Source organism: Colletes gigas, unplaced genomic scaffold (genome assembly GCF_013123115.1).
Source record: "Colletes gigas isolate AHSC1104 unplaced genomic scaffold, ASM1312311v1 Colletes_gigas_Sc00004, whole genome shotgun sequence".
Taxonomy (NCBI): Eukaryota; Metazoa; Arthropoda; class Insecta; order Hymenoptera; family Colletidae; genus Colletes; species Colletes gigas.
In genome coordinates, this window is record NW_025106633.1 from 2,289,953 (window position 1) to 2,317,786 (window position 27,834).

The 27,834-nt window shown below is 49.2% G+C and overlaps 1 protein-coding gene across 1 annotated transcript; it reads left to right on the top strand.

Moving 5' to 3' along the window:
• The first annotated feature begins 481 nt into the window (after window positions 1–481).
• LOC122405110 (dynein beta chain, ciliary) lies at window positions 482–27,834 on the top strand. Its single transcript, XM_043409622.1, has 37 exons — window positions 482–692; window positions 8,615–8,854; window positions 9,268–9,500; window positions 9,735–10,000; window positions 10,106–10,512; window positions 10,752–11,179; window positions 11,284–11,525; window positions 11,593–11,860; window positions 12,090–12,633; window positions 12,798–13,115; window positions 13,328–13,682; window positions 14,028–14,299; window positions 14,357–14,737; window positions 14,812–14,960; window positions 15,208–15,237; window positions 15,735–15,980; window positions 16,078–16,609; window positions 16,685–17,249; window positions 17,457–19,850; window positions 20,020–20,381; window positions 20,439–20,915; window positions 21,066–21,330; window positions 21,423–21,772; window positions 21,834–22,096; window positions 22,160–22,456; window positions 22,528–22,697; window positions 23,103–23,406; window positions 23,464–23,933; window positions 24,165–24,719; window positions 25,085–25,385; window positions 25,445–25,726; window positions 25,786–26,087; window positions 26,286–26,413; window positions 26,496–26,710; window positions 26,875–27,231; window positions 27,308–27,476; window positions 27,539–27,834. The coding sequence occupies exons 1-37, from the start codon at window positions 482–484 to the stop codon at window positions 27,832–27,834; spliced, it is 13,644 nt and encodes a 4,547-aa protein (XP_043265557.1).

Below are 27,834 nucleotides of genomic sequence, written 5' to 3' on the forward strand. Positions count from 1 at the left end.
GTGGCTTTCGACCTCGAACGAAAGACGGATCAATTTTTACTCGGGTTAAAAACCCGTTGCTGACGATCGAATACTCGTACAATTTTAACTCGAAATTTATGATAACGCTGGTTCATTTTCAATAATAATTCGTGTCTTATGGAAAGAAGCGAGGTAAAACGCAATCCTAGTAGGCACATTCAATGGTCGATCGAGGATTAGGAGATCGAGTATTTGCGAGAAAGGTGTTGAGCGTGTCCCTCTGCTGGCGAGTACGGGAACTGTCGCCACAAGATTCTTCTTTCAGGCACTAAAAAAAAAAGGAAAATTGTTTTACAGACATATTTATGAGGGTTTAAATTAGCATTAAGATTAATACAGTTCTATTCCATTGAAATTTAAAGACGTTCGACAGAAAAATTCAACTTCAGAAGAAGACGAATTTTTCAGGGTCCCCGGGTCGTCGTGAGAGTTTCGCCAACTGTCTTCGCGAGGAGGAAGGATGTCGGATTCCGAGGGTAGCGCGGAGAGCGGCCAGGGCTCGGAAAAGTCGGAAACGCGGGAGGAAATCGTGGTGCCGGTGCCGAATCGGCAGAATCCGACCGGCGACAAGCTCGAGGAATTCGAGAAGCTGCTCCAATCGATGATGGCGTCCCGTCCGCCCTCGCAGGACGACGAGGAGGCCGAGGAGGACGACACCGACAGGAAAATAGGTGCGTTTTTCGAGTCGAGCACTATACCGAGAGGAATCACCCGATGGAAGATTGTACGATTGTTACAAGAAAATATATCCGATATTTCGAAACACAAAATAGTTTCAGTGGAAGCTATTTATCCAATGCACTCTAAATATCCTTTGAAAATTAACTTTTACCTAGCGTCTGTTAATTTTAATATAAACACGTTTATTAGGTATACAGTTGCTTCCACTGTTATTCGTACACTATAAACGAAAGGAAACTTGTTTTGCATACATTGAGATATATAATGAATATAGCACGCGAGTACAAGTGGGAGTGAAACTTTGTTCGCGAGCAGATACTGCATCGTGTTGCGAGGAAGATTTCCGTGACGCGTTAAGACGACGCTGACTGTTGACACGAGCCAGGCGAGATAGGCGAAAAGAGAAAAGAGCCCCGTCTAGCGCGAATCTTGCTTCACCCCCTTCGCCTAGCGTCGACGAGAGATCGTTCCGGGAGGGTTGCGCGAAAGGGGCGGAAGCCTCGGGATGCAGTTTCGCAGTAGAAACTCAGGTAACCTGTTGAGAGGGCATGGAGTGGGCGAAAATGGAGAGCTTGCTGCAGCTTAACTTGGAGAAATTTCCCAGACGCTCGCCAAGGGCATTTCTAGGGAAAGTGGTTGGAGCCTGAAGGGCGGTGGCGGCGATGGGCGAATGGGAACGAGAGAAATTTCTCTCTGGCCCCGGGGATTAAGTTCCGCCGCCCGAAACGTCTCGGCCCCGTCTTTTTCACCGTTCCATTCTTATTCCGTCCATCTTTACGAGTAGCACGCCGGGAACCAGATGGTAACGCGAACTTTAATGATCTTTTTCGTGGCTCGGTAGACCCGGCCCCCGGAAATTAGCGAGCGAGAGAACTTGCTAGCCGGGAGCCCTTTGCTTTTGTATTCGTTCGTCTTCGTCGTCGTCATCGTCGCGAAGAACCCGTCGACGTTGAACGGGGGGGGGGCGAAGAGAAAAAAAAAAAAATAATATTTTTCGAACACCGCCTCCGAGCTCGTTTGCATTCGTCGGCTTCGCGCGTCTCGTTCTTCCTTTGTTCCCTGTCCTCGTTTTCACGGATGCACGAGGAACGCTTTCCATGAATTTTTCAAGGCGAAATTCCGAGTTTCAGAGAAATATGAGTACGTACGGCGGTTTTTACGCGAACGATAATTACGCTGGAAAAAGTTGAAGCGAGCTTAGGAGACTGTGAATTATTTAAATCGTATGCTGAATAGTTTTTTATACAGCATGATTGATCTTTGATCATTGCGAGGTCGAGAATTTAATACGAAAGATCTCGAAGAAGTTTTTGGTAATGTTCGATCGATGGGTAGCTCGGGGATTTACATTCGGTTCCATTTGTTTCTCTTTCTTGTTAATCGAGGCGAGGAGAGCGCCGTCCCTCGAGACGGCTCGAGGCCCTCGGACGAAGATTAACTTCATCGAGGGGATAAAAATTATTCCACGGAAGGCCAGCGGCGGTCTGACCGGTTGGGTGTCTCCCACGCACGTGGAATTAACGATCGCCACGGAAATCGAAGCGTCGACGTGGCTCGCGACCGTGAGCTCCGCTGCGTCAGTAGAATAGGACAGGTTTGGTCAGACTACGGTTGAACATTTTTCCTACGCAGAGAAATCGAGTTGACCCTTCAGTGGACTCTCAATCTCAACTGAATTGTTGATTTTTACCAAATAGATAAATTGAAAATCAATTTTCCTTTAAAGCATTCGAAAAATTTTCAAATAATTCACTTAAGGGTTAAACAGCCTCATAAAATCGAATGAAAAATTTATGTCGAGACCCAATACATATACTCTTAATTTCAAAACACGAAGCTTTATTTATTCAAGACAATTAGAATTAGAAGCTAAGGGCAATATAATATAGAAAACTAGTAAAAAATAACTGCTGAAACCAGACGTTACGATGTTATTAGTGATTCAGAGGGGAACCTTGTCGTCCCTGGAACATGTAAAGCACAGAAAGATCTCGATCGTGAATCACGCATGAGGGAAAGTCGTGTGAAAGATGGTCGCGATGAATCAGCCCGACGGATTCGTGCTGCAGTCATGCGAACGGCGGTGGTGCCTTAAACGCGGCTTTATCGTTTCTCCGTTAAAAGGGCCACGGTTCGGAATATCCAGCGCGGTGTCGTGCAAGGGTAATAACTGCTTTAATTACGGATGCACCGTGGAGATTTAGAGCCGCGTGTAACGACACCGCCGTTTTCGGAGGGAACCGCAGCTGTTGCCAAATTCGCGTCGTCGCGGCGACGTTCCCGAACCCGATACCAGCCCAGCCCTAAATTTCCCGGCGAATTTCCCACTGGAACCGAAACCGTGGGCGTCCCGTCCAGCGTTCCAAATTAAACTCATAAACCGTCGGAGACCCGGGGCCCATCCAGCGAGCGATCGAGGACAGCTTTGCAGAGGCCGAAACACGCGCGAAACGTCTCGCGTGGAGCTCGAAATTATGCGACGCGACGCGACCGTAAATTTTGGAAAACTCACGAGCTCCGGGCTTTCTGTTTTCCAACCGTTTGGTTATCGCATCCCGGTGAAACTTTGGCTCGAGGTGCAAAGAATATTCACGAATTTGTTATGGCAGAGGCGAGAATGAGAGAATACCAGGCCTCGTTTTTTGGAGAAAATTTACGTTGAAAACGCTTGGAAATGCATGCATAAGTAGAAAAAGAGATAAATGGCCAGACACGATAGAAATTTTCGAATTGAATTATCTAGGAAACGAGGGCTCCCAGAAAAAATTCGATCAAGGATAGAGAAGGTAGAGACTTCGCTTTTTAAGATGAGCACACTGACACCCTCTATATGATTCTTTTTTTTTAAAGTTACAGCAGTTCGAAGATCGACAATTTGTCTAATCCAAATTATAAAGTTGAATAAAGTTGATTTTTCTGAAATTAATAATGGGTTTGATAGATAGACGAAACGTCGAGGCTAGAGTTTCATTAGACCTTAGGCGGGGGCACCGGTTTAACGTCTTGCATTCCACCGAGTTTCGGACGGGGAATGGCGTAGGTGTCAGGCTCGTGGCCATGATTAAAATAATAAATTGTACGGACGGGTTTCGGTCGAAATTAGCATCGCATCGGGCGCGATTTCGCAAACCGTGGCCGTTTCTTGTACCGCAAAGGACGGGTATTCTGAATTATATATGCCTCGGAGGGCGTTGGCTTCCGGCGCTCGTAAGGAAACTCGCGAAACGAGGATGAGATTTCGCTGGAGCGGCGCTCGCCCGGTACGTCCCTGGCGACGGGCCAATTCGATCTCGCGGCCGACTCGTTTTCGGAATTGTGCCGTTAGATTTACGAAAATCGTCGCGGAAGAGGATCCGGGATCTGGAAGGAGCATTTCGCGAGACGGCGCCCCCGATCGGGAATCGTTTCCGTACAGTTTACTGCCTTTCATTTTCTACGGGAAACTGCTTCGTGGACGAAACACACTGACGAGGAACGTCCACGAAGCACCCTGTCAAATTTTCATAAAAATTTGTCGACCGTCGACCATCGCGATTCATTCGACTCAAAGGGGTATTCTAATTTATTATTAATACCTACAATTTAAATTTTATTCATATATTTTCTAAATTCAGTTTGTGTTACCATAAATGTAACTTGAATCAAGCTATGGTACGTATTATGTTTGGAAAGTACGAAAGGCTAGAACATGCCTTAGAAAATTGAAGAACTTTGTAGAATACTCGAAGTTTATATCTACTCGAATAATCAAAATGGCCGCGCGCCCGCTGTACGGGGATTAAAAAGATAAAATTCGAGACTCGACGTGCTTTTAAAGGCAAGCTTCACGATACCGCTAACGACCTATCGCGAAAACGACGCGACGGACAATCAACAAGCGTGATCTTAATCGATTCATGGGAGCAGCCACCCCCGAGTTGTCCTCGGGGCCACGCTCCGTCCATCAATCACTTTTCCTTGGAGTTTCCGTTCCCCGGATTGAAATCGTCGAGTGAAAAAAGCATTCCTCGAGCATCGAGACCGGCCTAAACAATTTGCACGGGCGTCGGTAATGATTTCGGACATTATCTACCCTCCGGGTGAAATTTGTCCCGGGCCCTCTATTCGTCATCCGGCCACGCGCTTTATGCGTACGATCGCGACCCACCGTGCAAAACGGATCATCCGGCGACTCGTCCGGAAGCTCGTAGTCTTCGTTCCCAAGATGCTTCGACTACCCTGTTTTCTTTATTCCTCGCCGCTGAAAATTGATGACCGACAACCCCGCGGGCCCCGTTTCGCTTCCGGGCTTCCTGGCCCACACACCAAAGTGATTTCTTATTTAGGGAGCTCTCGAACTCGTCATTTTTCATGCGAGCATCGTTTCCCGCTGGAGGAACAGTGTCACAATCCCTTGCTTGAGGGAGATGGGGTGGGCGTTATATCATAAAGCGAAAATTGCAACGCGAACACCTTGAAAACATCGTGACACAATTTTTAAACCCTCCGTACCCATATTCTGCGATTTACAATTCAACGTTACCGTAAAAATGCGACGTTTCGAACAATCTTGAAAAAAATTGCTCGTTCGTCATTCTTATCCCTGCCATTTTGGGTACGAACAGAGCCTGGTCGCTGTGCATCGAGATAAAGGTCCCACCCCCGAAAGATAACCATCCCTTTGAAAGTTCTCGAACCTCCCGGAGCTTCCCAAACGAGGCGATCGAGATTTCGAGACGAATAAAGTGAAACAGGGGGGAATTATTACGTTCTCGCGTAATCCGGAAACGCTCGACGCGACAGGAGGCCATTTTGGAGAACGGGGACGAATAAAAAGTTGAACGGTCTCCGCGAACTCGACACCCTAATCGAGCCAGACGAGGGTGGGCGATCGCGGGAGGAAAAAAAAGGCCGGCATCTGGCGAATCCTTTTCGACGAAAACTTTTCCACAACGGCGGGATCTTGTCGCGAACTGGGGTGGCAAGATGTCACTCTCCGCGAACGTGTAAGAGCATACGCGACCGGCGAACGGTATTATGATAATCCGAGAGTCGTATATTGACACTCCGTTACGAAAACGACGGGGGACGGTTGTTAATAAGACGCAACCTTTGAGAATGGCACCCCCGGAGAACTGAAGGAAAGATATTTTTACGAACCATCAGTCAGTAATGGAAACACGATCTCGTTGAAATTAATTTCAATCGTTATTTCTTTCATTATACAGTCCATATGGCATTAGGGGTAGTTTGAGTCATCATTTTGCTGGTTTCAAATTTATTTAAATAATACAAAACTTTGTAGTTTGTGAAATTGGTGAACATCGGTTGTACTTGGGAATTTTTATCTCAGAAACTATTTATCACATTCAGATGTTTCTTTTTCAGTTCAACCTTTAAGTGGACTCTCGATTTCAACTGAATAATTTTACTTGACGTTGATTTCTATCAAATTGGTAAATGGAGATCAACTTTCCTTTAATGTATTTAAAAAACAATGATCTAACGGAGGATTATATAACAATTATTATTTTAAACTTGCAAAGGGACGCAGCTGTTAATTTATAAGGGTTAGAGGCCTTTTTTTTTAAACGAATTTGAAACAAGCAAAATGATGACACAAATTACTACTAATATCGTATGGACTATACCCTGTCCAATTTTGAACAAAATCTCGGACATCTAGGGACGAAAATGTTCGATTTGGATGATCCACATACGAGACGAACGAATGTCCAAGCATCCCCAAGTTGCACAGCGTTCCAAGTACCGATTGTTCCGGGCGTGTGAGCTCGTGCCATCGCGGGAGACAACGGATCGAGAAAATTCCACGCTCCTTGGGTCTCTGTTGTCCTCTAGCAGGGATCCCCATGCGCCGTAGATCCAATTTGCGCGACGAGTACCCGGCATGAACGAAATTCGCGGAGCGCTGGAGGGGCTAGTGGATGTAATTTGACGCGGCGGCACGAGGGTGCTCGTGTTCCTTTTTTTTCCTTTTTCCCTAATTCGACGAAGGGCGAGCAGCCGCGAAATGAAAAGCGCGGCCACCTACCCCACCCCCTTTGTGCGTGGCGTGCACGCGCCACGTTTCTAAAGGTACCCGTCATCCATTTGCGCGTACGCCGCTTGAAAGCAACGTGTGCTCGAGCAGCGGAAAATCTCGAGCCTTTCGGGAAACGCCAGACGGCTAATCTGTCGGTAGGAATTAGTTCTGATGTTTGATCGGCGCTCTTCAGGCGTCTGAAGTTGGCCCGCGAGGGTAGACGATACGTCTGCGCTGGTCGGCAGATGGTCGATGCAATCTGCCCTCCCCCACTCTTTTCTAACATTTTCACGTGGGACTTCCAACCACCATGATCGCTTTCTTTACCGTTTCGTCACTGAGGATTTTTCTGCGACAGATACGAGAGAAGGGAACGTTCAACGAGGGACGAGGGCGGATTCCTCCCCGAAATCGACCATTTTTATTGTAATTACAGATTGTTCGAACCGTGGAGCAGACTGTCCAGGTCACGGAGTATTCGATTTCTAATCGCTAGTTTCGAACAATAGCTTCGACGATCGAAAAAGCGTCGCGGACCATTTTGTCGTGTTACCTGGCTGAAATCCAAAGGCAAACAGCTGCTGCATTGGGCCTTTCCCATTTTTGCGTCAGCGCAATTTCCACTTTTTCACGGCCGATCGATCGAACCGATCGGGGTTAACTCGTCCCTGGCAAGCGATCAAACGACAAGGGACGACGATTTTTCAACCATCGCGGCGACGCATTGTACGCGCCGCTGAACAACCAACAATGTCGTCTGCGACGCGCTTCGTCGACTGAAAGCCTGAGCTGTAACCCGTATTGAAAGTGACAAACTAATCCTCTACCACTATTACGTTCCTACATAATTGCGCTACGTTCTACGAATCGCAATTCAACCCTTGGAAGGCGGATAGTTTGGGATCGTCGAACGCAAGGCCATTTTTACCCGTTGAAAACCATTTCCATTTTACGCTGGCTTCAAAGAGGAAGACAAAATACACTTAAAATTTGGTCAAACATTCAAGCTATTACTCTTGATTGGTCTCGATTTGAATTTTTAAATACGAGCTTGCATCCAAGACTAAAATTGTCTCTGCTTAAAAGGAAGTCTTCTTGTTAGACTCACCCTAAAAGGTACCCGGAAACCATCGCGCTTTGGTCACTGATTTTCACTGTTCTCTGGCCAGCGTCGAAGGGCTCGATCGAAAGGAGATTCGTGCGTTCGTATTCAGACAATGGTGGACTTCCGCGGATGCGAAACGCGGACTAATAACCGGGCTGCGGAAAAGTAAAACGGTACCTGCCAGTACGCGGAAGGCAGGATCGCGTGCAGTGTCAGTTGTTCGTCGGGATATTCCGTGCGTCCCGTGACAATAGGGAGCCAACGAGCAGGCTCACCTCAAAGACACGATCGGCCAATGCCAGAACGTCTCGGATCAGTCGGTGCCTGGTCTCTTGACCTGCTTGCACCACGACCACCAAACGAGCCGCATTTTTATCATTTAACCACCCCCTCGCGCGGTCACCCCTCATCCTCCAGTTCTTTCGAGTATTTTCTACAGCAAACTATGCGAGTCCTGTTTCGTGGCGCGTCGCATGCACGCTCGTACTCGGGGAGAGAAATGCCTGTTAGAAATAAGGAGCAAATCCAAGTCGAGGGTAGGAACTCGTCCTAAAACAGTTTTATGGTAAGTCCCGTTTCTTTACAGTCACTTCCGGATCACTCAACGCGCTTAGTTCGAGTCACGTAGTAGTCCCTCGTTTCAAGACTGAATTTTTTCCCCGGTAGCACGGCGCAAAACCATCCCTCTGTAATTTTTATAATGTTTCGCTATAGTATTCGACGTTAGGTCGGGAAAACGATACTTTGGAGTTGATTCGAGACTGGTTTCGCGTCTTTGGGCACAGAAATGGCTGCCTCGGATGGACCGACGGATTTTCGGCTGGAGTACATCGGAGGGTTCGTGCAAAAGTCGTTGAAACTGAAGCCGGAGAAATGGGGCAGGCTGCTGCTCACCGAGGAATACCGTAACGCCGTGCTGGATTTCCTCGACAATCCGTTCCCCGCGGCGCTTTTCGTCGTCCTGACGCCGAACGCGCAATTAGTCGCGTCCACGTCGTTTCCCATACCTTGCCAGAGGACCAAAGGTGAGTGGAGTCCAAGAAAATTCACAAAATTCAAAATTGCATCTGAAAATACAACGTTTGCACACGCAAGACAATATTACGCTTAAAAATAAGACGATCTTTCATATATTTAAAGCGCCTCGCTGTGGGCGTTAGCGACTCGTCAACAAACTTTGACATTGTTATTTTTGCGCGACCACTCCCGACCGCTGGCCAGCGAGAGATAAAATTCAAGCGCTTGTTTTGTACACGTCGGTTAGAAGCAGTCGCGACAGAACCTGTGAGCTCGTCAGGCTTTTCACGACGAAGACCGCGAAGAAAGGAGCAATAAAGATACAGTTTTCCACGTTGACCAGGACGATTCATTGCCCGAACTATCTCTAATCCAGTGCATCTAAATGTTAGGATAGCAGTTATCGAGACATCTGCTCTAGGCATTTACGCTGTGAAAGTGAAGCAGACACCGCTGGCGAAGGAGAAGGAGGCCTGTACGGCGATGCTGATCCTAGGCGATCTATCCTCACGCGTGGTGGATCAATTGGCCACTCTGGTGGATAACGTGTTTGCTCCTCTCCTCAGCAAAGCGGAGAACCACAAGGATCTGCCCGATGTCGCGGTCCAGGACCTCTGCAAGCACGTTCACTCTCTGCGCGGTATCCTGTACCAAGTAATAGTTATTCTGTTAGAATATGTATGAATAAGTTCTTTGAATATCTTTCAATTTCAAACCAAAGTACGTAGAGTGTTCATTATTGTGTTTTATTTTAACTATACAATTCGAGTTCCCTGATTTTAATATCAAACTATATTATAAATCGACAACGAATTCGATAGAAGAAGATAATATCAAGTGAAGCTGAGCTTATTTCCTCGATAAAGATTGTTAGTGGTTGAAACACAGGTGAAAGGTCAGGTGAACGGGAGAACGGTTCTCCCGATGCCAGCGGGTATGGAGAAGGTGACGGAAATGGAGAAGCTGGTCCGAGCGGAAGGACCGCAAGCCGCCGATCTGTATTTGAAAAGCGCCATCGAGGGTGTGGTGATCAAGTGGGCGTACTTGGTGAACGACGTTGTCACTCAGGAATCGAGCGCAGCTTTCGACAACGGCCAGAATCCCACGCCCGACGTCGAGCTGGACTACTGGTCCGCCAGATTAGCGAATTTAAGGTAAAAGAAAGCTCAAACTCTCTCGAAGTCCACTCGAAACATTCCTCAGCCATACCAGTTAATAAACATTCATACGACATATCCATTCCTATGCTTTTTCGACAGATACATTTACGATCAGCTGCAAGAGGACCGCGTGAAGAAAATGGCGAGCATCCTGGAGAGGACGGACAGCGCGTATTTCCCCTGTTTCCGCACTCTATTCGACAACGTGGTGTCCTCGATGTCGGAGGCGAAGGAGATATCGCTGTATCTATCGCCTCTGGCGAGATGCTTCAAGGCGGTCGAGGAGCTCGACTTCTCCGAGGCTAAGCCGTTAATGGCCACGCTGATACACTCGGTGGGATTAGCCTGGTCGAAATCCACCTACTATCAGAGCTCTTCCAAGGTGATCATCGTGCTTCGACAGATTTGCAACCTGTTGATACAGGAAGCTTGCCGGTTCCTCGACCCGACCTCCATCTTTCAAAGCGACGTGGACGAGGCACTGCAGCGCGTTCAAATATCCAGAGGTTTTCTCCTTAAATATACACTTATGCAAGGAATACATTTACCCCTTTCGTAGGATGAATTTTACGTATCATACAATCTCAGAACAAATAAGAAAAATAGCTGACAATAACATGTGCAAGGGAAACGTCTTATCCTTTGGAATACTTTTAATCTGAATCTTAAAGAAGCAATGTAAGCTCGAAGCATCGATCACTAATGATCACCACGGCAGTCAAATGATACTTCGATCGTTCTGTAGGAGTTCTAGAGGAGTTCAAGCATCAGTTCGAACTGAGAAAAGACACGCCAGCGATGAAGCCCCACGCTCCGCCGTGGACCTTCAATCCCAGTGCTGTTTTCGCCCGTTTAGACGCGTTTCTGAGACGACTGAGCGACGTCGAGTGGCTGTTCAACACCGTCATGGAGTTCTCCAAGCTGGAGAAGATCGAGATCGGCGGTATACTCGGCCGATCGCTCAGCAGTAGAATCATTAACGTCTACAAAGAGTTTCAGCAACTATTCTTGTCGTTCACGGTGCGTGCCAACGACGCCCTCGAGCCCGACGACGAGTCGTTCGCCGTCGACTGCGCGAAATTCAATGAGTCCATCACCGACCTTGACAGCAAACTCGCCGCCATTCTCTGTCAGGCTTTCGACGACTGTGGGAACCTCGAAAGCGTCTTCAAGGTAGATGTACACGGTTTGCTCTTCGAATCAAATTCTATTCGCGTATAATAATAACACGTTATTGAATTGTTTGATTTCAAAGCATTTGAATTCGATGTTCCCAGTTGATAAACATAGCGGGATCGGTGCTGGACCGACCAGTGATAAGCAAACAATTCACTGACCGTTACTCCAGGATCCTGGAGCTGCTGAACATCGAGCTGACGGTCGTCGAAGTGTTGTTCAACCGCGGTACCAGAGGTGCTTTGATTAATCTTCCGCCTTTGGCCGCTGCCTTGACGTTTACCAGCATGCTACGACAACGCATCGATCTGCCCGTGCAATCTTTCAAAGCTATTCAACACCCGTGAGTGACTTCCACAGAGATTCAGACTCAGAGATGGACGTAAATGCCAGACATCTTGCGGTTTCAGCATAGCGAGCAGCGTAGAAGGACGGATAATAGAGAGTAGGTACGAGAGGCTGATCAAGATTTTCAGCGACAAGGAAAACGATCTTTTCGAGGAATGGGCCCGAACGGTACCGGAAACAGTCAACGTTGGTCTGAATCGCAATATTCTGTCTCGCGGAACCGATTCCACCTTACTGCTGAACTTCGACCCCGAACTGTTGGCTGTTTTGCAGGAAGTGAACTACTTGAAACAGATGTCGAGATCTGACATTCCGGACCAGGCTATTAAGGTGCTTCGCAAGTTTTTAGCAGTGTAAGAATTTCCAATGAGGCGCCATATTTACAGAACTAAAATAACTCCGATTGCTATGGCGTTCTATTTTTGTTGCTCCTTATTAATCTCGCGTTCTGTTTTTAATGAGTTTACCGTGAATAAATAATTAATAGTACGCGTTAAAGAATGACCGTTGCGTACGACGTCGATGCACCGCGAGCGTGATATTATTATTATTTCGCCAGGTGTCGGAGAAGGTGGAAACGTTTCGAAAGTTTCGCACCCTGCTGGGAGCGACGGTGGACTCGTACAACAACATTTGCAAGACTACCAGCCGGGTCGAGTTCCGGCTGATCGTGAAGGAGATAACGAGGATCGATTCCCTCGTCTCTCGCGGAGAGAAAGAATTATGCTGGAGGTCGGACGGCGTTCTGGAGTACATCGTGGAGCTGGGCGAGCTCGTCGAGGGGCTCTGGAGGCGAATAAAATCCGCCCAGACGAACGTCGAGAAGATCAAAGCTATTTTGGAGCCCTGGACCAGGACTCCTCTTATTGAAAGGAAGGATCGTCGTAAGGATGCTTTATTGTCCTTCGACGAGAGCCCGGAGAAGGTATCGAAACGTTACGGGGAGATCGAGAGAGCGGCCGAGCAGATTCATTCGTTGGTAGGGGAGAACCGGATGCTTTTTCAAGTTTCCGACGAGATGGACGAACCCTGGACGAGATACATAGCCCACGTTGATAGCATTGTTATGGAATCCCTTCGCAGAGCCGTAGGATGCTCGTTAGGTTACTATTTTTAACGCTCGTTCGTCGATCGGAGCACCAAATCTTGTTAAAATAATCGAGGAAGCTGAATAATGTACTTTTTAAACAAAATATTATTCAACCTTAACCTAATCTTAATCGATGACTCGAACGATATAATTAATTCTTTCATTCTATCGCGTCAGGATACTTGGTCGAGAACATGGATTCGGTTGGAATAAGCTTACCGCTGTTGGAAGCAAAATTGGAGCTCAGAGAGCCTGATCTCTACTACGTCCCTTCGTTGGAACCGGACGACCCGGATGGACTCGATCAGCTGATTCTTCTTCTCTTGAACGACATCATCGGAATGGCTGCGTTGGTGCCAAGATTGAAGCAGGATTCCACGGGATACGCCGAGGAGCTGGAAGAAGATCCGGATATTAAGGGGATGAAAAACGAGATTCTGAGCAACGTGACGACTGCCGTGGAAGACGCCACTGAGTTCTGCAGCAATTTCGAAGGTAAATCTTTCGATGGTGCTATTAATCGCCCGGAACACGCTTGACAATTTACGACCGTGCAATTACGCGTAGCTGGAAATGCATTTAGGCTACCCCTCGTGAAATTTCTATCATTCACCGTCGAGCACGGTCCTTTTATTCAGCTTCGTTCGGCATCCGCGTTTAGACTCCCCCATCATGGTCCGTGATCCACCGTTATCTTATTCTATCAGGATACGCCTATCTCTGGTTGGACGACAGAGGCATAGTGATGCAACAGTTCCTCGAGTATAGCCGGCAATTGACGATGGAGGAAATGGAGATGGTGGCCGTCCAGGATCCCAAGGGGCCGGCACGGTCACCGCCGAAAATGGAGCAATTCCGCGAGCAAATCGACCTTTACGAGGGCCTCTATCTCGAGATCGAGGAAATGGAACCGTCGAAAGTGTTTTGTGGCTGGTTCAGGGTAGACCTGAGACCCTTTAGACAGTCGGTGCTGAACATAGTCTGCAAATGGTCGAGCATGTTCAAGAGACATCTGGTCGATCGCGTTACCAGCAGCCTTTCGGATTTGGGATCGTTTATAAGGTGTTTGTTCCGACGGAATGGTCTCCGTCCCGCGATAAAAACGATCGGTTCTCTGCCAAGGAGGTCAAAATTACTTGTTTTCCTATCTGTAACGTCGACCATACATTTCCGGTACATCACGTGCTTCTACGTTCCCTACAACTTATCGACGTGCATAAACTTTACAAAGTATCTTTCTTTTTCTCTCGGTTACTCTAAATTCTACCTCTATATTTCATCCTCAAAATAAAAAACAGTAGAAGCTGCTAAAATAAATATTTGCTACAACTTCGAACGTGGAATAGCTCGCACTAGCTAGCGTTTGCACGGTTCTACGCGACTGTATCGATTTCGTCGACCCGACAGGCGAGCAGACGAAGGTTTACTACAACCGATTCATCCCGGCGACTACGCCGGCCTCGTCAGCGTGATGGGATACCTTCTGCAAGTGAAAGAGAGACAGCCGACCACGGACGAAATGTTTCAGCCGCTGGAGGAGACGATCGAGCTGTTGAAGTTTTACGACCAGGACATCCCGGAGGAGGTGAACGTGCTGCTCCAAGAATTGCCGGAACAATGGTCCAACACGAAGAAACTGGCTCTCATGGTGAAGCAGCAAGTTGCTCCCCTGCAGGCAGGTACGCGATAGATTTTGAAGTTTTTTCGAAAAATCTAATCGAGGGTTTCGACGACAGGAGAGGTGTCCAGGATAAGGGGACGAATTTCCGCGTTCGACACGACGATAACGCATTACCGGGAGGCCTTTCGACGGTACAGTTTCTTCAAGTACGAATGCGAGAACCCGTACGTGCTGCTGGACGAGGGTCACAAAGAGATCCTGATGCTGGAGACACAGATGAAGGACATACAAGAGTCCGCGTCCTTGTTCGAGGTGACGGTGCCGGAGTTCAAGGTTCTGAGACAGTGCAGGAGGGAGCTGAGGATGCTCAAGCAGCTCTGGGACTACGCCAATATCGTCAGGAGCAGCATAGAGGGCTGGAAGACGACCCCCTGGAGAAAAATCGACGTGGAGAACATGGATATCGAGTGCAAGAAGTTCGCCAAGGAGATTCGGGGTCGGTAACCGAGAAACGTTGATCGTTTGCATATGGAGAACGAGTAAATCTCATGTGTTCGTTGGAATAATTAGCGCTGGACAAAGAGATGAGGTCGTGGGACACCTACGTGTCGCTGGAGGCGACCGTGAAGAACATGCTGACGTCCCTGAGGGCCGTGGGAGAACTTCAGAATCCTGCCATCCGGGAGAGGCACTGGAGACAGCTGATGAACAGCACCAAGGTACCGACATGGTTCACGGAACGGCTCAGAAACGCGAACAGTGCGATTCAGGAATACAGATACATCTGAGTCTCTTTTTATTCTCTACAGAATCGTATATTTTTTCTATCGTTGGTACACGTACCATGTGTCGAGACAGTCGGATAAGAGCTAGGAAACTTTTAAGGGTTAATGTTTTTTCAAACGTGTATTCACGAGACTATTTAGATTTAGTTGCACCGCTGTATATACGCTGTCGGTGTTGCAGAAACTGGGCGACATGACTCCAGAAATGACCGTAAGTCCACTGTAAATACGCGCACGATAACTTTTTTTTACTAAAGTTCATTTATCCTCGACGCGTTCATTGTAAGAAAACACTGTTTCTTAAGGTCATTTTTTAAACGTTCTCATGCAATATTCGTTCCTGTAAAAAATGTTTACTCTACAGTGAACGCGTTAATATCAGAGTAGAATGCGCCCCATAAGCACAACCATTTTCCACGTCACCAAGTAATGTTTGACGATAACGTCTGCCGAGCATGCAGCACGCGCGTCGTCGACTAATTTTCCACCATATTTCACTCAAGAAACGTCAACGTCACGCGTTCATTACGTCGGTGTACATATTTCATTGAATAAATTGATTTCACGAACGAACGCGTCATTTAATTCATGCTTCGCCTCGCTTCACCCTCGCGTTCGTTTCTCTAAAAAAACGTCACCGAGCCTTGCGATTCGAGAACGCCGAAAACGATCGCGAGAACACGGTCAGCAGAGGTGTCCTGCGATTAGGTGCGATTCGTAATGGACGAGTCGACCACGCTGGCGGACCTGCTCGAGCTGAATCTACACGATTGCGAGGAGGAGGTGAAGAACATCGTGGACAAGGCTGTGAAGGAGATGTCGATGGAGAAATATATGAGGGAATTGAACGTCACCTGGTCGAAGATGGAATTCGAGAAGGAGATTCACGCGAGAACGGGAGCGACGTTGATCAGGGCCAGCGAGGAGCTGATCGAGACTCTGGAGGAGAATCAGGTGCACCATAAAACGAGAACAGATTCTGTCTTAGAAAGATTTCACGAGGATCGAGGAACGGGAGGGCTGAGAATGGCTTTTTTCCGGGCATTCGCAGGTACAATTACAGAATCTCATCACGTCCAAGTTTATAGCCCACTTCCTGGAGGAAGTGTCGAGCTGGCAGAGGAAGCTGAGCATCGCGGACCAAGTGACGACCGTCTGGTTCGAGGTGCAACGAACCTGGATGCACCTCGAGAGCATCTTTACATCCTCGGAGGACATTCGGAGGCAGCTGCCCGTGGACGCGGAAAGGTTCGATCGGATCGATAAGCAATTCAAGGAGATGACGGAAGAGATGGCGAAGACACCGAACGTGGTCGAGGCGACCAACAAGGACGGTCTCGTGTCCTCTCTCGACGTGTTGCAAAAGGAGCTGGTCCTCTGCGAGAAAGCTCTGGCCGAGTATCTGGAAACGAAACGCCTCGCGTTCCCCAGATTCTACTTCGTTTCGTCCAGCGACCTGTTGGACGTTCTTTCGAACGGAAACCAACCGGAAGTCGTGGCCAAACATCTGACCAAACTCTTCGATTCTATGGCGCGACTCAAGTTCGACGACACCGTCACCGACTCGCCCAAACGCGTACTGGGTAAATGTGTTGTAATTTAAATAATTCTATTCTGATTACGAAAAACTTGAGAAAGCGATTTTTTTGATTTGCAAGGCATGTTCGCGAAGGACGGCGAGTACGTGGAGTTCGCCAACTGCGAGATGAACTGCGAGGGCCCGGTGGAGGCGTGGCTGAACCGCTTGCAACGGGTGATGAGAGCCACCATAATGCACTATTTTAGCGAGGCTGTCATCTCCTACGAGGAGAAACCACGGGAGCAATGGCTGTTCGACTATCCGGCACAGGTGTCCCTGTGCAGCACGCAGATTTGGTGGACCACCGAGGTGAACATCGCGTTCGCCAGGCTGGAGGAGGGCTACGACAACTCGCTGAAAGACTACCTGAAGAAACAGATCTCGCAGCTGAGCATTCTCATCACGCTGCTGATCGGGGAGCTCACGAAACAAGAGAGACAGAAGGTGATGACGATCTGCACGATCGACGTGCACTCGAGAGACGTCGTGACGAAGCTGGTGCAGTCCAAGGTGGAGACGTCGCAGGCCTTCCAATGGCAGAGTCAACTACGCCATCGCTGGGACGAGAAGGAGAAGGATTGCTTCGCTAATATTTGCGACGCGCAGTTCAAATACTCGCACGAATACCTGGGAAACACGCCCAGGTCAGGGTCCATGCGTCGTTTGTCTTCTCTCTTTCCCCTTTCGACAAGCAAAACGAACAAATTGCACGAGCATGTTAGAAAATTATTCGAAATCGAGTATTTAGAGATCCGTAGGAGTATACGAAACGTAAAAATTAATTAATAGTGTAAATATTAAATCCTACGCGAACCAATACTGTTTTAACTTTCCCACCATGTTCGATCCAGGTTGGTGATAACGCCGCTGACGGACAGGTGTTACATAACCCTGACCCAATCCCTCCACCTGATCATGGGCGGTGGTCCAGCCGGTCCAGCTGGTACCGGGAAAACCGAGACAACCAAAGATCTTGGCAGAGCCCTAGGCATAATGGTTTACGTGTTCAACTGTTCCGAGCAAATGGACTACAAATCCTGCGGGAACATATACAAGGGTTTGGCCCAAACAGGAGCGTGGGGATGCTTCGACGAGTTCAATCGGATCACCGTCGAGGTGTTATCGGTGGTCGCCGTCCAGGTGAAGTCGATCCAGGACGCCATCAGAGACAAGAAAGAGAAGTTCAATTTTATGGGAGAGACCATCAGCTTGGAGCCCACTGTGGGCATATTTATCACGATGAACCCTGGCTACGCGGGCCGCACGGAGCTGCCGGAGAACCTGAAGGCTCTGTTCAGACCCTGCGCCATGGTCGTTCCGGACTTCGAGTTGATTTGCGAGATCATGTTGGTGGCGGAGGGCTTTCAAGACGCGAGGATCCTGGCTAGGAAGTTCATCACGCTGTACACTCTGTGCAAGGAGCTGCTGTCGAAGCAGGACCATTACGACTGGGGACTGAGAGCGATCAAATCCGTGTTGGTTGTTGCTGGGAGTTTGAAGAGAGGCGACCCGGGCAGACCGGAGGAGGAAGTGCTCATGAGAGCTCTCAGAGACTTCAATATTCCTAAGGTCGTGTCCGACGATCTACCAGTCTTCATGGGTCTGATAGCCGACCTGTTCCCCGCGCTGGACGTGCCCAGGAAACGGGACGTCGAGTTCGAGAAGATGGTGAAGCAAGCGGCGGCGGATCTGCTGCTTCAGCCGGAGGATGGGTTCATTTTAAAGGTCGTTCAGCTGGAGGAATTGTTGGAAGTGAGGCACTCGGTTTTCATCGTCGGTATCGCGGGGTCGGGAAAGACCCAAGTGTGGAAGACTCTGTTCAGAACCTACCAGAACATGAGGAGGAAGCCCGTCTACAACGATCTGAATCCAAAGGCTGTGACCAACGACGAACTGTTCGGAATAATTAATCCGGCGACCAGAGAGTGGAAGGACGGCCTGTTCTCGGTGATCATGAGAGAACAGGCCAATTTGGGCGGCGAAAACCCCAAGTGGATCGTTCTGGATGGCGATATAGATCCTATGTGGATCGAGTCCCTGAATACAGTCATGGACGACAACAAAGTTCTGACGCTGGCCAGCAACGAGAGGATAGCCTTGACGCCCGTGATGAGGCTGCTCTTCGAGATCTCGAACCTGAGGACAGCAACTCCGGCCACAGTGTCCCGAGCAGGCATCCTGTACATCAATCCGCAGGATCTGGGCTGGAATCCTTACGTCACCAGCTGGGTGGAGAAGAGAACGTCTCCGATCGAGAAGTCCAACTTGGTGATGTTGTTCGACAAGTACATTCCTCCTTGCTTGGAGACGCTGAGAACCAGGTTCAAAAAAATAACACCGATCGCCGACATGGCGCACGTCGAGATGCTCTGCCATCTTCTCCATTGTCTATTGAGACCGGAACTGACGAGCAGCGATTTCCTCAAGGAGCATTACGAGCTCTATTTCGTGTTTGCTGCCGTTTGGGCGTTCGGCTCGTCCATGTTTCAGGACCAGACGATCGATTATCGAGTGGAATTTAGTAAATGGTGGACCAACGAGTTCAAGCAAGTTAGATTTCCCACTCAGGGAACGGTATTCGATTATTATATCGACGCCGAGACGAAGTGCTTCGTTTCATGGACTCAGCGTCTGCCCAAGTTCGAGCTGGATTCCGAGATGCCTTTGCAAGCCGTTTTGGTCTACACGTCAGAGTCAATCAGAATCAAGTATTTCTTGGATTTGTTGATGGCGGAGAAACATCCGGTGATGTTGGTGGGCACTGCAGGCTGTGGCAAGACGGTTCTCGTCGCCGAGAAGCTTCTACATTTACCCGAGAACTACGCGGTGTCCAATGTCCCTTTCAATTTCTACACCTCGTCGGAGATGTTGCAGAAGATCCTAGAGAAGTCGTTAGAGAAGAAAGCCGGCAGAAATTACGGGCCCCCAGGGAACAAGACCTTGGTGTACTTCATCGACGACCTCAACATGCCCGAAGTCGACGCCTATGGCACGGTTCAACCCCATACAATGATTCGTCAGCATTTGGATTACGGCCACTGGTACGATAGAACGAAGTTGACGTTAAAGGACATCCACAACTGTCAGTACGTCAGCTGCATGAACCCCACCGCTGGCTCGTTCACGATCAATCCGAGGCTGCAGAGACATTTTTCGGTGTTTGCCGTCAGCTTTCCCAACACCGAGTCTCTAACTATGATCTATGCTTCCATTTTGTCGCAGCATCTGTCGAACATCGAGCACAGGTGAGTTCCAGATAGACAAGGGACTTCTTCGAGCGTTGAAACTTGCTAAGTTGGCGTTGGAAATTTACTTAATCAAGTAAAATTAATCAAACTCGAGGGGTCTCACAGCACAGTTTGATACAGTTCGATACAAGTTTCTATTTTTCTTTTCCAATCTCTACTTGAACAGATTTCCTGCCTGCGTCACGGAGCTTTGCAACAACATCGTGCAAGCCTCGATTCAGCTGCACCACCGCTGCGCCCAAATGTTTCTGCCAACAGCGGTCAAGTTCCACTACATCTTCAATCTCCGCGATCTATCGAACTGCTTTCAAGGATTGCTGTTCAGCGGGAATGAGTGTCTGCAGGCCCCCATAGACCTGATCAGACTTTGGATCCACGAGACCCATCGCGTCTACGGGGACAAGCTGACGGACGAGAAAGACATAGAAAGCTTCTCCAAGTTGCAGCTGGATATTTTGAAGAAGAACGTGGAAGAAGTCGACGAGGGTGCCGTTCTGGAGAAGCCCAACATCTACTGTCACTTTGCAGGTGAATGCTTCGTAAGATCTTCCAAAACGATAGTATCGTGAAACGTTCGAACTTTAGGTGGCGTTGGAGAGCCAAAGTACATGCCGGTGATCGAATGGTCAACGTTGCACCGATTGTTGTCGGAGGCGATGGTCAGCTACAACGATCTGGTAGCAGCTATGAACCTGGTGCTGTTCGAGGATGCCATGATGCACGTCTGTCGCATAAACAGAATCCTGGAGTCCCCCAGGGGCAGTGCGCTATTGGTGGGTGTAGGTGGTTCTGGCAAGCAGAGTCTGTCGCGATTGGCAGCGTTCATAAGCACGCTGGAAGTCTTTCAAATTCAATTGAAGAAGGGCTACGGCATCGCGGATCTCAAACTGGAGCTCGCCGTTCTGTACTCCAAGTCAGGATTGAAGAACATGGGCATCGTTTTCCTGATGACAGACGCCCAAGTGCCGAACGAACAGTTCCTGGTGCTGATCAACGATATGCTGGCTTCTGGCGAAGTTCCAGATCTGTTCGCCGAGGATGAAGTGGAAAATATAATTGCAGGTCGCTGGACACAGGGTGCAGTTGTTACGAGAGACAACTGCACGTTTTAGACAAACGTGTTGTTTAGCTTTGATAATTTGAATTGTTTAGGAGTCTCGAGCCCCGGGTTCTTTAATTAATCATCGACAGAATGAATTCTGACGCCCACAGGAGTCCGTAACGAGGTGAAAGGCGCGGGAATGTTGGACACCCGCGAGAACTGCTGGAAGTTCTTCATCGACCGGGTGCGCAGGCAGCTACGAATTGTTCTGTGCTTCTCCCCGGTGGGTTCCACTTTAAGGGTGCGCTCGAGGAAATTCCCGGCTATAATAAATTGCACGGCGATAAACTGGTTTCACGAATGGCCGCAAGAAGCTTTGATGTCCGTGTCGAAGAGGTTCCTGCAGGAGTTGGACGAACTTCCGGAGGCTTACAGGTATCGCATTCGAGTATCGATTCAACTTGGCCGTTTCGATACCAACTACGGGCTACGAGCGATATAATGCCTCGATGCTCTTACGAACGCAGAGACTCGGCGGCGAAATTCATGGCCCACGCTCACACGAGCGTGAACGCGGCCAGCAGGCATTATCTGGCCAGCGAGCGCCGTTACAACTACACGACGCCCAAGTCGTTTCTGGAGCAGATCAGTCTGTACGCTAAGCTGCTGAAGACAAAGGCGAGGGAGCTTCGAGCACGAGTGGCCAGACTGGAGAACGGTTTGGAGAAGCTTCGATCAACTGCCGTGCAGGTGGACAAACTTAAAGAAAAGCTAGCTGTCCAAGAGGTGGAGTTGCAGCAGAAGAACGACGCGGCTGACGCGCTGATCGCCATCGTCGGCATCGAGACGGACAAAGTGCAGAAAGAGAAGGCTATAGGTACTGTGTCGATCATATTTTCCAATATAATCGAATACAACAACAATCGTTTCGTTTTTAGCCGACGAGGAAGAGTGCAAAGTCGCGATAATAGCGGAGGAAGTGTCGAAGAAGCAGAAGGACTGCGAGGCGGATCTGCTGAAGGCGGAACCGGCGTTGCTGGCCGCCCAGGAAGCTCTGAATACCTTGAACAAGGCGAATCTCACGGAATTGAAGTCGTTCGGCTCGCCTCCAGGGGCTGTGACGAACGTAACGGCCGCCGTGATGGTCCTCTTGGCACCGTCTGGTAAAGTGCCCAAGGACAGAAGCTGGAAGGCTGCCAAGGTACGAACAAGGTCACCGATACAATCCCCCGAGACACCACACGGCCGCTGGCTCGTTTCGTAGATCGTGATGGCGAAGGTCGACACGTTCCTCGACTACTTGATCAATTACGACAAGGAGAACATCCATCCGGAGGTGATCAAGGCGATCCAACCGTATCTCAAGGACTCGGAGTTCGAGCCGGAGTTCGTTAGGTCAAAGTCCGCCGCCGCCGCGGGTCTCTGCGCCTGGGTCATCAACATCATCAAGTTCTACGAGGTGTTCTGCGACGTGGAACCGAAACGGAAGGCTCTGGCGCAGGCGAACGCAGAGCTGGCCGCCGCTCAGGAGAAGCTGGGCGGAATCAAACGCAAAGTCGCTGTACGTAGATGGTGAATAAATCGAATCTCGATCGATTTTCCAATTATCGAAACTGCGTTTTCCCGGGACAGTCGTTGGAGGAGCAGTTGGCGAAACTGACGGCGGACTTCGAGCAGGCCACGGCCGAGAAGCTCAAGTGCCAGCAAGAGGCAGACGCGACCAACGCCACGATCGCGTTGGCTAATAGGCTAGTAGGTGGCCTGGCGTCAGAAAACGTACGATGGGCGGATTCTGTGGCTACGTAAGTTACTAATTCGAAGATAGGAATTTTCTTTGAACCTAGAGAATATTGTTAGCCCCTTCGATACGACCGATTTTATCGAAGAAATCGGTCGCTGCCTTTCGAAGTAATAGGAGCGCGACAGCAAGTAAAAGGAAAACGAGACAAAAAGTGTCTGACAAAGGACATCGCTACGAGCTATCCTGAGGCGGAGTTTGCTAATTACGTCGTTGAAAAGTCCTTTGATATCGACGCCATTACACGCTGTTGCTACGTATTTTGAAACGGACACCATCGATATCTACGGTTATCAGATTTCAGATCGATAGGCGAGAGTATCCTATACTATAGTAGAGAACCTCTGTTGACACTCGTATGAAATTCATGGACCCCGTGTTAATGAACGTTTTTTCAATTTGTTAAAAGTTTCATGCAACAAGCGTCGACGCTGCCCGGCGACGTGCTGCTGGTAACAGCTTTCATATCGTACGTCGGTTGCTTCACGAAACAGTTTCGCCAAGATTTGCAGCACAAACAATGGATGCCTTATCTGCGAACCGTGGAACCGACGGTGCCGATCACCGAGGGGTTGGATCCCTTATCGTTGCTGACGGACGACACGCAAATCGCTAAGTGGAACAACGAAGGCCTCCCGAACGACAGAATGTCGACGGAGAACGCCACCATTCTAACGAATTCGGATCGTTGGCCACTGATGATCGATCCCCAGGTACGCTACAATCGTCCCCTCAACAGCGTTCTAATCTTAAACGGTATTTTTCCGCAGCTTCAAGGCATTAAGTGGATCAAGCAGAAGTACGGGGAGGAACTTAGGGTGATAAGGTTAGGCCAAAAGGGTTACTTGGATGTCATCGAGCAGTCCCTGGCAACCGGGTCTACGGTGCTCGTGGAAAACATAGGCGAAACGGTGGATCCCGTGCTAGATCCTCTGTTAGGCAGAAACTTGATTAAGAAGGGTCGCGCGATTAAGATCGGTGACAAGGAGGTCGAATACAATCCTCTATTCAGATTATTACTGCACACGAAGCTGGCTAATCCCCATTACAAGCCCGAGATGCAGGCTCAAACTACCCTAATTAATTTCACGGTGACGAGGGACGGTCTCGAGGATCAATTGCTCGCCGAAGTAGTGAAAGCCGAACGACCAGACCTCGAGGAGCTCAAGGCTGAGCTCACCAGGCAGCAGAACGACTTCAAAATTACGCTCAACAGTTTGGAAGACTCCCTCTTGTCGAGGTACGAAGTTCTTTCCTTCTTCCTTAGATAATTATTTTATAATCTTAGAATATTCGCTGGTTTAATTTGAAAGCGGAGTAAGTAAAAAGGATATTAGTCGAGCGAATTATGAAACAGACGCCTCGTTATCTCGAAACGAAGGAACCTTGCACCGCTTTCGAAATAAGCAATCCATTTACCGCGAAGAAGAGCGTCTTCAGCGAACGGTGAGGATCATAATTTTGCGGTCAGATTGTCGTCGGCGGGTAGCAACGTCCTGGGGGACACGTCGCTGGTGGAGAATCTGGAGACGACGAAAAGGACAGCGGCGGAAATCGAATCGAAGGTGACGGAAGCGCGCGGTACCAGCCGGGAGATCGACGCGGCGCGTGAATTGTATCGACCTGCGGCGGCCAGAGCCTCTTTGCTCTACTTTATCTTGAACGATCTGAACACCATCAATCCAATCTATCAATTTTCGCTGAAAGCTTTCAGCGTGGTGTTTCAGAAAGCCATCTCGAAGGCGGATCCCGCCCCGGACGTGTCCGGCAGAGTGAAGAATCTGATCGAGTGTATCACCTACTCCGTGTTCATGTACACGACCAGGGGCCTGTTCGAGTGCGACAAACTCATCTTCGCGTCTCAGATGGCGTTTCAGATTCTCCTGGCGAGGAAAGAGGTGACCGCCGGCGAGCTGGACTTCCTTTTACGGTTCCCCGTCACGCCTCATGTCACCTCGCCCGTCGACTTTCTCACAAACACCAGCTGGGGCGGAATAAGGAGCCTCGCCAGCCGCGAGGAATTCCGGTAAGCTGACCAGAAGTCATCGAACATCGCAACTATCCCGATAACTGACCATCTGTACTAAAATAATTTGGTTTTTAAAAGACCTTGCTTCGAACGGAAGCACATCGAAAGAGTAGATGTAACTATTCTTTTGCAAAGGGGGGAAATAAAACCAATATTGGCTCCGAACGCAGCACCGGTAGAAAATGAACCTTTCGTGCGTTGACCTTTTGTTTCGTCCCCGCGTCTGTATCGAAGTGGCTCGATTTCTCGGGAAAGAAATTCTTTGGAGAGCCTGGGAGCCGTCTTTTGAGCAGCTCACGATATATGGAACGCGCGAGGCTTTTGATTCTCCCTCGCATAAGAGACTATATTTCTCTGCGCAGTAATCTAGACAGAGACATAGAGGGCTCGGCGAAGAGATGGAAGAAGCTGGTGGAGTGCGAGTGCCCCGAGCGGGAGAAATTCCCGCAGGAGTGGAAAAATAAAACGACCATACAGCGTCTGTGCATGCTGAGAGCTCTGCGACCCGACAGAATGACTTACGCGATCGCTGCATTCATCGAGGAGAAGCTGGGCCCCAGGTACATCGAGGGTAGAACGGTCGAATTTGCCAAATCGTTCGAGGAGACCAGCCCATCCATCCCGATCTTCTTCATCCTTTCTCCGGGGGTGAATCCCCTCAAGGTAACGAGCACGAATAATCATACGCGTCCCGCGAACCTGATCGACCGTTGCTCGACAAGGACGTGGAGGATCTGGGTCGTCGTCTGGGATACACGCTGGACAATCAGAATTTCCACAACGTGTCGCTGGGTCAGGGCCAGGAGACGGTCGCCGAGCAGGCGATGGACGTGGCGGCGAAGAACGGCCACTGGGTAGTCCTGCAGAACATTCATCTGGTGAAGAAATGGCTACCATTGTTGGAGAAGAAGCTGGAACTAGCGGCGGACGGTTCCCATTCGGATTACAGGGTCTTCATGAGCGCTGAACCCGCCAGCACGCCGGCGGGGCACATAATCCCTCAAGTAAGCTCGACTTCTTTTTTCTCTGTAAGTCGATCGGACGCTAAAACCCGACGAATCAGGGCATCCTCGAGTCGTCCATCAAGATCACCAACGAACCGCCCACGGGGATGCAGGCGAACCTGCACAAAGCCCTGGACAACTTCTCCCAGGAGACCCTGGAGATGTGCAGCAAGGAGGCCGAATTCAAGGCGATCCTCTTCTCCCTGTGCTACTTTCACGCGGTTGTCGCCGAGCGCCGCAAGTTTGGCCCCCAGGGCTGGAACAAAGTCTACCCCTTCAACGTAGGCGACCTACACATCAGCGTCAGCGTGCTCTACAATTATCTGGAGGCGACGTCCAAGGTGCCTTGGGAAGATCTCAGGTTCGCGATAACTTTGCCTCTCTTTCCCTTGACATGGATTCTAATCTTCTTCGAGATTAATAAGTCGCTTCTCCGTGCGTGTTGCTAATGGTTGGGTTCTCTTTTTTCCGAGTCTTTTATTACCTCTATCCCTAAATCTTAATGGATCTGATCGTTTATCTCGTACTTAAAACCAAACAAGTGTTCTAATCGACGAAGGTACTTGTTCGGGGAGATCATGTACGGCGGACACATAACCGACGACTGGGACAGAAGACTCTGTGTCTCGTATCTGGAAGAATTGATGCAACCCGACTTGGTCGATGGAGAACTGCAATTGGCACCGGGTAGAATACTTTTTCAATTTTTAATCAAGACGAGCACCCTAGCGTATTGGATGTTCGATGATTAATGATTTTAATTTTGAAGGATTCCCGGCGCCGCCTAATACAGATCTAATTGGCTATCATGCGTACATCGACGAAGCTATGCCTCCAGAGTCACCCTATCTCTACGGATTGCACCCGAACGCAGAAATAGGATTTCTGTCGATGACTGCTGAGAATCTCTTCAAGACTGTGTTCGAGATGCAACCTAGGGACGCGGGGAGTTCAGGGGGACAAACAGTGACCAGAGAGGATAAGGTAACAATTCGACTAAAATCCTGGTTTTAACACGTTCATTGCCACAGGTTACTGGTGATTGTTTCTAGCTTGCACCATTTTCTTCAGATCGAATAATAACTTTGAAATAGCCCCTATCGAAGCGTGTTAATAAGGAACAATATTTTACTGGGGAATGTTCGAAGGTGAAGCAAATATTGGACGAGATAATGGAGAAATTGCCGGACGAGTTCAACGTGGCCGAGATAATGAGCAAGGTGGAGGAGAGGACGCCGTACGTGATCGTGGCGTTTCAGGAGTGCGAGAGGATGAACTATCTAACGATCGAGATCAAACGATCGCTGCGCGAACTGGACTTAGGCCTGAAGGGCGAGTTGACGATCACCTCGGACATGGAGGACCTGGAGAACGCGCTGTTCCTCGACCAGGTGCCCCCCGTCTGGACCCAGAGGGCTTACCCGTCTTTGCTGGGTCTCGCTGCTTGGTTCGTCGACTTGCTATTGCGAATCAGAGAACTGGAGACCTGGTCTACAGACTTTGTTGTAAGATCCCTTTGCGTTTAACATTCTATCGACACCTAGCCAAGGATGAAGGGTTAATTTTAGGATTTCGATTCAGTTGCCAGCTTCTGTTTGGTTGGCCGGGTTCTTCAATCCTCAGTCCTTGCTGACAGCCATAATGCAGTCGACTGCCAGACGGCAGGAGCTGCCCCTTGACAAGATGTGCTTGCAGTGCGACGTGACGAAGAAGAATAAGGAGGAATTCACGTACGTGACAAAGAATGTCCATTATTTTCGCGTCCTCTGTCCACCAATATGAGGTATCCTGAACTTTGTGCTTTCCATGTTAGTTCGGCCCCCAGGGACGGCGCTTACATCCACGGGATCTTCATGGAGGGTGCACGATGGGACGTTCAGACCGGCGTGATAGTCGATTCGAAGCCGAAGGAGCTGTTCCCTGCCATGCCTGTGATCAACGTTCGCGCGATCACGCAGGACAAACAGGATCTGCGAAACATGTACGAGTGTCCTGTCTACAAAACGCGGACTCGAGGACCCACCTACGTGTGGACTTTCAACCTGAAGATCAAGGAAAAGCCAGCCAAGTGGACTCTGGCCGGCGTCGCACTGTTGCTTCAAACTTGA